The following is a 12,093-nucleotide window of genomic DNA, read 5'->3' on the forward strand; positions in this document are numbered from 1 at the left end:
TTAATGTCCTTTGGGGAAGGAAATCTGCCAGCCTTACCTGGTCTGGCCTTTCGGTGACTGCAGACCCACAGCGATGTGGTTAATTCTCTAACTGTTCTCTGAAATGGCGGAGCAAGTCACTCACCAATGGGTAACAAATGCTGGCCATCAGCGACACCCACAACCCAAGAGAAATCTGCTGAGAGGGAACTCCGGAGAACAGGAGCCAGGATCAGTGATTCTCTCTCATCCTCCCCCACACCCCCCCCACCCACCGCCTCCAACTGATGGTCTGGTCAGTAATTTCAATCACAATAGCTGCAGATTAAGAATGAAAACCTCTCGGTGACCTGTGCCCCCAAGGGGTGAGGCTCCAGGCAATGAGAGTCACTGTGTGAGGTTTACCCAATAACCCGAGCTTTAGCCGTTCTTGTGAGCATCTTTCACCATTTACAAAATCCTCAATGTTGTCTGCAGCCTCTTAACTCTCTCCCATCTTTTCATTGTACTGTAAGTATTTTTATTTCTGTTAATATTCAGTGCATTGCTTTAATGAACAAAGTGCCATTTAGTATGTCAATAATAGAAAGCTTATATTGTTTTTCTTTGAGTGGTAGGGCACCAGAATATTGCAAGAAAAGCATTTTCTTTTTTTTTATCTCCATTCCTTTTGCTCTGCACTTTTTCTTTCGTCATGATAGATGAGTGAGGTACACAGGATATTGTAAATTGCTTTATTATAGAAATAGCACCATAGTTCATTAGAGGATTGCGAGACAGCTGATAAGCTTGGCAGTCTCAGAATACATTACGTCTTCTTCATGCAGACTTGGCAACGGCTGATGCGTGTTCGCAGCTCGCCCGCCTTGAGGGTCTCCGATTCCGGTTTCCTGGAGGAAAACAGAGACTTTTTAGGAACAGGGTTCCCCCACAGAAGCTGATATCTGTCCCATAAACACGCCCCCAAGGAAGTGAAGTGATATTCCGATATCAGCCCCAGGGCTCCAGCCTCGTCAGGAGGTCATGGGTTCGGAAACCCCAATCGGGGACCTGAACCCCTCACCCCACTGACGCTACAGCGCCACACCGAGGGAGTGCTGCACTGTCAGAGGTTTTAAACCTCATGTGGGAGCTTGCTGTGCACAAATTGACTGCTGCATTTCCTCCATTACAACAGTGACTACACTTTATTGGCTGTAAAGCACTTTGTAATGTCCTGTCTCCGCAGAAGAAGGGCAGTTATATCTTTCCTCTGGTGTGAATTGGAATGAGATTTAAATACCAGTGCTGGAATAATACTAAATACTGGCAAAACTCGGGAACTCTTCAGTTGGCTAAAATGACGACAATACCACAGGTTAGTGTCCAATGTGGAGAAATCAGATCAGCTATGATCTTATTGAATGTCGGAGCAGGCTCGAGGGGCCCAGTGGCCTACTCCTACTCCTAATTCGTACGTTTGTAAGTTCATATGTTTGTATGTAAATAGCAGGTCATGTTCCAATGTCCATTTACACTCGCAGCAACAATCTGTTCATCCTAGTCAGTAAAACACGATGCCCAGGAATTCCCATCACTAACCTGAACATCTCTGTGGTCTCGACGGTTGCAAGCCAGAAGCTGTAGGAGTTTGCGTAGTAATTGCAGGTTCCTCGACCGTGACACTCGATGAAGGGAGCAGAGCGGAATGACTCCAGGCATGAACCGGGTGATGATAAAGCCTGTCCTGAGCCCTCAGCTCCAGAACTGGTGTGCTGCACAGAGAGAGAATGGACTCAACCTTCTGCTAATCAAACTGGCTTTACTCAACCATAAATAAACAACTCCTTAGTACAAACTTTTCCTGTCCCCATGCTCTTATTTTCAGGTTGTTATCTTACCCATCTCATTGTTTACATGTTCCGGTTGCTCCCAAGCCCCTGCTCTAAAGTTAGTGAATGCACAGGAACTGTCTGGGGCAACTCTCCCCAAGACTGTGTTACAGAGTCAGCCTCCAGCCAGTGGAGCCATTCAGATTGGGAACTTGGAGCCCTGTGGAACATGGGGACAAACCCACTGCTGGTCACCCACCCGTGTGTCAGCGGGGGTGGCACTCCCGCCTTGGAGTCAGATGGTTCTGGGATCAGGCCTGGGACACAAAGGTCCAGGCCGACACTCCCAGAGGCAAGTGAGTTACCCCCAGGGACCACTCATGTTCCTGTTTTTCCCTCGATCCTTACAGTTGGCCCAAGGTTTAGTCTGCCTGCATGAGGCACCATCCACCAGCTGGTCACACCTCGAGGTTGGCATGGTGAGATTCTGCCAATTGCACAGTTTGGGAATTCACGAAACGACCCTCATTTTCTCACTGGTGCACAGACGAGAGTCGGCACATTTCAAAAATCTCTTCATATCAAAAAATATTTAATTTACGTAGAAACTGGCAGATCAAAAAGTGCACAGTTCAGTGTCATTTTTTAAAGTTATTTTCAGTGATTTTAAACCAGGTTAGTCTGATTAAAAATGTTTCTTTTTGATGATAACCCCATGAATAAGCCTGCCCAGGTAACCACTCTTAAATACATCCAGGAAAATGGTTCAATAGAGAAAAGAACCATCTGATAATATTTGGTTTTTCCTCTGACTGTGCTGGGTAATGTTGATTTGATGTTTGTAATTACGCAAATGAATTTTTGCTGAAGTCTCAAACGCCAAACGTAGCTTCAATCCCGTTTTCCCAATTGGACCGAGAGTGGGAATCCTGCCCAGTTGTGCTTGGTGATCAGGTGATCAGGTGCTTACCATCATGAAGGAATAGCCAATCCAGAGAGAATGCCAACCAGTGGGGCACAGCGGGATTTGAATTGTTTGGCTGTGAATAGCGATCACCATCGCTGGAGCCTCACACACAGAGCATCTGTAGGAAGTGAACAGGTTAATATATTATTCCAGATCCAACACTATGCTCTTACTGAGCCAACACTCAGATCAATCAACCTGACAGCCTCAGGACTGGCACCTGAAAACCAATAACTCTGACTGGTGTAGGTTTCCACCTGCCTCAATAATCTGCCATCACTACCTGGCCTTGATCACACACAACTCCAGCAAACTCGAGCAATGCCCCCCGATAACTAGTTGTCCTTCTGAGGGAGCCAGGGTTTGGACAACAAATACATAAAAGAGGATGCATCCAGACTGCAGCCAGTGTTGGGAGATTTGCACACTACCACTGTAGGTAGGAATGGTGGAGGGTTCATTTTGCAAATCTTTTGCACTTCCCTATCTCATCTTCAATTTTTGATTCTACAGTAGTTTCGCCTCTGGAGCTGATATCAGGAGCTTGCTGTACTGGTGAGGGGTCAGGTCCCACCAGGACTGTGTTCCGAGATTCGGGCCTGTGCTACCACATCAAAATGGAGAGCAGCCAGCCCCCTCCAACTTTGCAAACATTGCAAAGATGCAACAATATGAACTGCAAAATCCCTGCATCAGCTCGCCTGATTGTCTCATCACCTCCATAGAATTACTTAGAATTTACAGCACAGAAACAGGCCATTCGGCCCAACTGGTCTATGCTGGGGTTTACGTTCCACATGAGCCTCCTCCCTCCCTTCTATCAACATATCCTTCTATTCCTTTCTCCTCCATGAGTTTATCCAGCTTCCCCTTAAATATAAGAAATAGGAACAGGAGTAGACCATTCAGCCCCTCGAGCCTGTTCCGTCATTCAATAAGACCACGGCTGATCTTCTGTGGTTCGATTTCCACATTCCCATCTAACCCTGATAACCTTTGATTCCCTCGCCTAACAAGAATCTATCTATCTCTGCCTTAAAAATATTCAATGACCCCGCCTCCACCACCTTCCGAAGCAGAGAGTTCCAAAGTCACACAGCCCTCGGGGAGAAAAAATTTCTCCTCATCTCTGTCCTAAAAGATCCCTGACCCCTAAATTTAAAACAATGTCCCTAGTTCCAGACTTACCCACCAGAGGAAACATCCTTTCCATGTCCACCTTGTCAAGAGCATTCAGGATCTTGTACACTTCAATCAAATCCCCCTCAATCTTCTAAACTTCAGTCCAGTCTGTCCAACCTTTCCTCATAAGACAACCCACTCATTCCAGGTATCAATCTAGTAAACCTCCTCTGAACCACCTCCAACTCATTTACATCCTTCCTTAAATAAGGAAACCAAAACTGCACACAGTATTTGAGATGTGCTCTCTCCAATGCCCTGTATAACTGAAGCATAACATCCTTATCTTTATGTTCAATCTTTCTTGTAATAACGGATAGCATTCCATTAGCTGCCTTGATTACATGCTGTACCTACATACCAACTTTTTGTGATCATAATCTATGCTATTCACCTCAACCACTCCATGTGGTAGCGAGTTCCACATTCTCACGACTCTCTTGGTAAAAACGTTTCTCCTGAATTCCTGACTGGGTTTATTAGTGACTATCTCACGTTGATGGCCTTTGATCTCCCCACAACTGGAAACAACTCCTCTATATCTATCTTATCAAACCACTTTCAAAATGTTAAAGACCTCTATCAGGTCACACTCCCTCACCTCTTTGTTGGAACCCCAGCCTCTTCGATCTTTGCTGATAATAATAACCCCTCAGTCTGGTATCATCCTTGTGAATAAAACATTCTGGTGGTAAAACGTTCCACCTTTCAATAACCAGCTGTATGAATGTGTTTCCACTAACATAACATCTTTCTCTTCTGATAATAATGAAATAAGGAGACAGCACAGATTTCAAATAATTGGTAAAAGAACCAGAGGGGGAGATGAGGAGAGTCTTTTTTTACACAGCCAGTTGTTGTGATCTGGCACACGCTCTCTGAAAGGGCACTGGAAGCAGATTCAATAGGAACTTTCAAAAGGGGAATTGGATGAAAGGGGAAAATTGTGCAGGGGAAAGAACAGAGGGAGTAGGAATAATTGGATAGCTCTTTCAAGGAGCCAGCACAGACTTGATAGGCCAAATGGCCTCCTTCTGTGCTGCAAGATTCAGCAATTCTCAGTCTGTGCCCTCTTGTTACTGTGATGTTCTGTCTTTCTCAACATCCAAACAGTTGCACAGTGCCACAATGTCTGTAGTCTCACCTGCTGATAAATGGCTCGATAGTTTCACCAACCACAGGAGCCATACTCATCGGCATTGGTTCAGGTGTGGCCAGCCAATAAGAATAGTCGTTTCTTGATGCAAAGTTGCAGACATTGTTGATGTTACAGAAGAGGAATGGCATGGTGCTGAACCTTCGCAAACAACTCCCTGCAGTGCCTGTAATGGTGAAGGGACAATGTTAACCGAGAAGCAGGAGAGGACTGGGACTGGCCTTCTCTCAGAGCTCCGCTGTGATCAAACTAATGGAGCAGTTCCCAATGTAAAGGGCTGACTGGGCACTGGCAATAAATATTACACATTTTCAGTTGGCACTAATCCCCATTGCAAGCACGCCAGTCTGGCTGCTGGTGAACTGACCCTGCAGGAAGGACACTGGTCACTGTGCTGGATTCCTGACCTGGGCTCTGTTATCGTTCTTCGGGAATTCTCCTGCGCTGCCACATGAAATGGGATGGAAGCCCTGGGCTGGATAGTCAGTGGCGTTGTCTCCATGGTTACAGGAATGAATCTGGTGTGACTGGGTCCAATTGTGGCAGCCATTTTGATCTGGAAGTGAGCTGCCCGCCATATTGGTAATGGCTCCTGGACCCCTGTCTGAACTTGGCCTTAGACCCCCTGCTTATGCATATCAAGAGCTTACCATCCATTAGATACCCCTTTTACATCAACTGCAGTATACCCCCTATCCGCAGAGACCAGTATTCTCAGGCAACTGGCAATCAAACCAACAGCCATTAAATAACTGCTGGGAGCAGCCACCAGATTTTAACTCCTGCTCCTCCCAGCTCCATGTTCAATTCCCACTGCTGGCTGCTGCTCATCCCCCTACCCCCCCAACCAACCCCCACCCCTCGCCCATCTCACAACCCCCACCACCCACCCCCACCCCTCGTCTGTCTCACCCCCCCACCACCCACCCCATCACTCACCCACCACCCCTCGCCCTTCTCACCCCCACCACACCCCCCACCCCTCGCCCGTCTCACATCCCCCACCACCCACCCCATCACCCACCCCCCACCCCTCACCCATCTCACCCCCCCCACACCCCCCACCCCTCGCCCTTCTCACCCCCCCACACACCCCACCCCTCGCCTGACTCACACCCCCCACCACCCACCCCATCACCCACCCCCTCCCCTCACCTGTCTCACCCCCGCCATCACCCACCCCCACCCCTCGCATGTCTCAACCCCCCCATCACCCCCTTCCTCCCACCTGTCTCATCCCACCTCCCCTCCTGGTATCAGAGCTGATGGATCTTCATTCCCACCAGGGACTGGACAGTTGCACCTCGAGCCACGATTGTCGCCTGCAGCTCACCCAAAACAATCCAGTCAGGTGGGAGCCTCGATTCCCACCATTCCTGCCATTGGGCCTCCTGTTGAGGCCTGTGTTGCACCAAGATTGTTCCCTGATATAAATGGGGTGAATTATCTGGACCCCCCCCCCCCTCCCCGATTCCTCGTATTAACAAGGTTTGCACTGCCTTTCTGGTGAAGTTCTGGCAGTGAACAGGAGCACTAAGGAAATCCTGGCCTAGCTGCCTGGAACAGGAAGTGTGCTTGAGCTGGAAAGCCTAACCAGGCCTTTCAAATCACTCACCCAAGTCTTGGCCATGAGCCCTTTCATTGCCCTGGACATAAAGCAGTGAGAACCCATCGTAGATTTTCAATGTCCCAAGAGGACAGCTGGGAACCTCTGTCATTTGACTGTGTCGGGTCACAAGGAAGCCGTGAGCTATTGAAGCAGGACCAGGATATCCTCGAGGACCAGGAGATCCTTCTGGGCCTGCAGGTCCTGGATAACCCCTTGGACCTTAAAGACAGAGACATAAATGAGGTAATTAAAGTACACTATGTGTGTGCGTGTGCGTGTGTGTGTGTGTGTGTGCATGTGTCTGTGTGTGTGCATGTGTGTGCGTGTGTACGTGCATGCATTTGTCTGTGTGTGTGTATGTGTGCGTGCATGCATGTGTCTGTGTGTGCGTGTGTGTGTGTGCATGCATGTGTCTGTGTGTGCGTGTGTGTGTGTGCATGCGCGTGTGTGTGTGTGTGCATGCGTGTGTCTGTGTGTGTGTGTGCGCATGCGTGTGTCTGTGTGTGTGTGCATGCGTGTGTCTGTGTGTGCATGCGTGTGTCTGTGTGTGTGTGCATGCGTGTGTCTGTGTGTGCGTGTGTCTGTGTGTGTGTGCGTGCATGCGTGTGTGTGTGCGTGCATGCATGTGTGTGTGTGTGCGCGCGTGCATGCGTGTGTCTGTGTGTGCGTGTGTCTGTGTATGCGTGTGTCTGTGTGTGCACGTGTGTGTGTGTGTGTGTGTGTGTGTGTGTGTGTGTGTGTGTGTTTGGACAACAACAACAATTTGCATTGATATAGCATATTTGACACACCTTCAGTCACATCAGCGCTAGAGACAAAATTTGACACCAAACTACATAAGGAGCTGTTGGGACAGGTGCTGAAGAGCTTGGTCAAAGCAGTCAGTTTTAAAGGATGTCCTAAAGGAAGAGAGAGAGAGAGAGAGAGAGGCAGGGAGGTGGAGACGAGGCAACCCCAGAGCTTAAGGCCCAGTCAGCTGAAGGTATATCTGCCAATGATGGAGTGGTGGAAATCAGCAATAGCAAGAGGCCAGAATTTGAAGAGAGCAGAGAGGATTGTGGGGATGGAGGAGGTCCCAGAAATAAGGAGTGTGAGGCCATGGAGGAATATAAACACAAGGATGGGAAATCTAAAACTGAGGCATTGATCAACCCAGAGCCCAGGTAAGTCAGTGAGCACAGGAGGGATGGACAAACAGGACTTGGGATAGTTCTGATGAGTTCAGGTTTTTGGAGGGTGGAAGATGGGGGCCTGGTTACAAATCAAGGGATTCAGTTTCATTAATTGACAACACCACATACACCAACAGCTCCGTAGGCCACGTGACCTCTTTCTGTGCACAGACTCCTAAAGCAATTCTTACCTGTTGGACCAGATGGACCAACTTCTCCTTTTGGTCCAGGTCTCCCATCAAATCCAGGAGCCCCCTCTTCACCAGGATCTCCAACTGGCCCTGTCAGACCTGTGTGGGAAACAGATTAATATGGCAACTCACATTCCCGTTATTCTGAAGTTATCCGCTACTCCGGGTGGTGTATAGGAGGCCAGAGTTCTCAGACAGCGGTAGGCTGAGAGAAGCTTACACAGACAGGGGAGGGGTACAGCCAGGGAGAGACTGAAACTTTTTATTGGTTAAGGGTGCGATGCAATTGGGATAATTCCCTGACTTTGCTCCAGGAAGAGAATCTCACCTGCTCGGAGCACGCATCAAAAATCCAAGCACTCGTGTGAAACTGTATGTAGCTCACAACTGAGTTGGTGAACTGTGACCTGGGACTGACTGATTCATTTTCTGGAGTTCCACGTTGCACGTTCAGGAATATTTGCTTACCTATGTCGCCTTTAATGCCTGGAAACCCAGGATAACCCTTTGCTCCATCTTCTCCTGGCTGACCAGGTAAACCAGGATCTCCTTTCACAATCTGCAGAGGGCCCTGTGGACCAAGGGGACCTGGTGGACCTGTTAACCAAACACCACAATGTGGGTGAAATCCTCGGCGTGAGACAGTCCGTCTGAAGCAGACTCTTTATTTAAATTCATAAAATATTGTGGTGCCCCGCTAGGTGTTTGAGAGCAAGATGGAAAAGGAACAAAACTGTTTACCAGGTAGTCCAGGTGGTCCTCTCTCACCCTGTGTACCTGGAAATCCAGGGACTCCCGCTACACCTTTGACTCCTAGAAAGATATTAGTGAAAAGAATGTTTACGTACACTGCGTTCAAATCTGAAACTGTCCAACATTTCCAAAAGGAATCAAACAACTACAAGGTTCCAATGATGTAAAGCGTGTTACAATTCATTACACAATATTACCCATCCAATCACAGCTACAGAATCGCCTGTGACAGTTTCTGTTTCCACTCCCGCACCATTACCTCTCCTCTTCCTCAAGGATCTATCGTCGTGTCCCCTCCTATTTCTCTGCTATAAGCTGCACCCCCCCCCCACCTCACATTTGGAAAACCAAAGCCAGTCCCTTTGGTTCCAGCCACAAACCTTCCTTCTTAATTTCCAACTGTAATCCAGGTTCCGGCCACTGATTGGAAAGGAGCGATGGCTGACCGGATGGATGTTTAGATGGTGTGACAGTCCTCTTTTACACCAGAGTGTACATAGAAACTAAAACTGATCCTGGTGTCAGAGGGATGATGTATGAGCTGGAAGAGGGGTCATGGAGTTTCACAGTTAGCAAGCAGGCCGTCTGGAACAGCGGAATGAACAGACTGTCCATCTCACTCCCCTCCTGCCATCGTGGTGGTCCACGTGATACAAACAATGGGCAGAATCTTCCGGTCCGGTCAGCAGCGAGAAGCATGGCAGGGGATGGAATTTAATTTGGCCGGAGGTCAAAAATCAGTCTCTAGGTGTTGGGCTGAACTGGAGGAATTTATTCCTTGGATGTTAAAGGCCAACAAACAATGTCAGGAAGCCCTTTTTCATGCTTTAGCATCTCATGAACGCTCATTAAAAAGCCGCCTGGCCGGGATTAAGCTCCCCCTCCAAGTTAAGTTCTCTGCCAGTGGGAAATTAGAGTGTTCAGTTTTACAACTGTATATAAGAGGTGTGCTCCTAGTGAACTTCACCACTTCCACAGCTTTGAGGTCAGTAGATGTCGTGTTCGCCGTCGTGGAGACCTTGCACAACTTGACTCTTCTCGAGTGCCGGTAGCAGAAGCTACACCAAGAATGAAAATGGGCAGCAGACGAAGGCTGGAAGAAGGGGGAAGGGTGAAGCAGAGGCTGGGCAAAGGTGGAAGGGATGGTGCAGGCTGTCCAGATGCCCTCAAAATATGGCACCTGGACCTTCAACCCCACGAGGTAACAGCGGGGGTGGCGACTTCCTGCTTGTCCCCACCTTGGGGATCGGCGAGTTCCTCATGGATACACATTTAACAAGTGGAATAGCACAAGGTTACATGTGTTCAGCCACACCCCCTCCCCCACTCCCATTTCCACGCCCACCACCAAACTTAGACTGGGAGGATTACGCCTAATAACTCAGTTATTGCCTAGTCGCTGGAGCCAATCTCTACCTAACAGAGCCAGACATGAGGCAGAGATAAGTTTGGGTAGAGTAGATATAATATTAAATTATATTAATCAGAGATTGTTACTTCCTTAGCTGGGTGGAGTGAAAATTGTCTCACTTTAATGTTGGAATTATATTCCTAAAGGACACCGCACATTAACAGTACTCAGTGCCAGTTCGGGTTCAAGTATAAAAACTGGGCCATTGCCCCTGTGACCACACACACACATTTAAATTGTAGAAGGACATAAAGAGCGTTTAAGGAAATATTCTTTAAAATATGTTGGGGCAGAGTTTATTTGTGATTTGATGTTGTGGGCTGTTGGAAAAGGATCTCAGACTGGGGAGATCACGCAGGGTGGGGGGCGGTGCAGCCTACAGGAGTTACTGTGGAGTAAATTGTGTATCTCTAATAACCTAATAAACTGCATATCTGTAAATAATCTGATAAACTGCATACCTCTAATAATCAGCCTTGATGATATAAGATGTGCAGAATAAAGATTGAACCCATTAGCACCAACATTTCGATATAAAGTGGAGGGGGTGAAGGAAGAAGCATGCACTTAGCTGCTTCTGGTACACCGGGGCTTGGTGCCCTGGGGGTGGAGGTCAGAGGCCAATCCTGCAGGACCCACTGAGGACCACACCCCAATTCACAACACGGTGATTCTGTGATTCACCCACTGGCAGTCAGGAATGCATCGGCTGAAACTACTGGTAGCCAGGCTGAACTTCATTCCTTATGAGCTGAGGGGAGAATAAGAGCTCCTGACATAAATGACCCCAAGCTAGGAGCACAAAATCTACCCAAGGACATGTATCTGTTAGCATTCATGAGAGTGTCAGCCATGCCTCAGTGGGTAGCGCCATCACCTACGTCAGGAAATTGTGGATTTAAGGCCCACTCCAGAGACTTGAGCACAAAAATCCAGGCTGACATTCCCAGTGCAGTACTGAGGGAGTGCCGCACTGTTGGAGCGTCAGCGCTGAGAGAGTGCCGCACTGTTGGAGCGTCAGCGCTGAGGGAGTGCCGCACTGTGGGAGCGTCAGCGCTGAGGGAGTGCCGCACTGTTGGAGCGTCAGCGCTGAGGGAGTGCCGCACTGTTGGAGCGTCAGTGCTGAGGGAGTGCCGCACTGTTGGAGCGTCAGTGCTGAGGGAGTGCCGCACTGTTGGAGCGTCAGTGCTGAGGGAGTGCCGCACTGTTGGAACGTCAGTGCTGAGGGAGTGCCGCAATGCCGGAGGGTTCTGAAAATTGAAACATTAACTCTGTTTCTCTCTTCACAGATGATTTCAGACCCGCTGAGCTTTTCCAGCACGTTCTGATTTTATTTCAGATTTCCAGCATCGGCAGTACTTTACTTTTATCCTAAAACAGCAGGTGGGCTTACTTAGCTGGAGAGCTGGAGGAGATGTGATGTCTACATTGCTTGCAAAGAAGTGCACTCCAGAGAGGTGTTTTGTTTTGGGAAGTTAGAGCTGAGTTAGTTTAAAAGAATTCAGTGAACCTTGAAAGGCTGCACCATCATGAGGCAGTGGTAAGGTTCTCAGGTTTCAATTTATCTGAGTGTTCTGCAACAGGGAAGAGGGTAGTGAAAAGGTGCTGCTGTCACCAGGCTTTGGGCAGTTAGGGCTCAGAGAAGCCCTGGGAGCTAAGAAGGTGGTGGAAGGTCACTGCTTCTGTCCTGGAGGCAATTAAGGCTCCGAGAAGTCCTGCGAGTATTTTTAGCGTGGTGCTGCCAGGAGACTGGAGTTTGGAGAAACCCAGGACAGTGCCAGCTTAGGGAAGCTAGGGGCCTGTGAAAGAGAGGGAAGTGTGCCGGTAATTAGAGGCTGGAGGAAGTTTTGTGAATCCCGTGG

At 48.5% G+C, this 12,093-nt stretch overlaps 1 protein-coding gene across 1 annotated transcript in view; it reads right to left on the minus strand.

Annotated features, from left to right (window-relative positions):
• Window positions 1–701: 701 nt before the first annotated feature.
• Window positions 702–12,093, minus strand: part of LOC121284041 (collagen alpha-1(IV) chain-like) — a 208,769-nt gene continuing 197,377 nt past the window's right edge. Inside the window, exons 45-52 of the mRNA XM_041199004.1 lie at window positions 8,809–8,880; window positions 8,536–8,664; window positions 8,068–8,166; window positions 6,711–6,923; window positions 5,084–5,261; window positions 2,761–2,875; window positions 1,561–1,733; window positions 702–869 (exon numbers count right to left, since the gene is read on the minus strand). Of these exons, the coding sequence (XP_041054938.1) occupies window positions 788–869; window positions 1,561–1,733; window positions 2,761–2,875; window positions 5,084–5,261; window positions 6,711–6,923; window positions 8,068–8,166; window positions 8,536–8,664; window positions 8,809–8,880 (1,061 nt within the window). The 3' untranslated portion in view covers window positions 702–787. The remainder of the gene's footprint in view (window positions 870–1,560; window positions 1,734–2,760; window positions 2,876–5,083; window positions 5,262–6,710; window positions 6,924–8,067; window positions 8,167–8,535; window positions 8,665–8,808; window positions 8,881–12,093) is intronic.

Source organism: Carcharodon carcharias, chromosome 11, assembly GCF_017639515.1.
Source record: "Carcharodon carcharias isolate sCarCar2 chromosome 11, sCarCar2.pri, whole genome shotgun sequence".
Lineage (NCBI taxonomy): Eukaryota > Metazoa > Chordata > Chondrichthyes > Lamniformes > Lamnidae > Carcharodon > Carcharodon carcharias.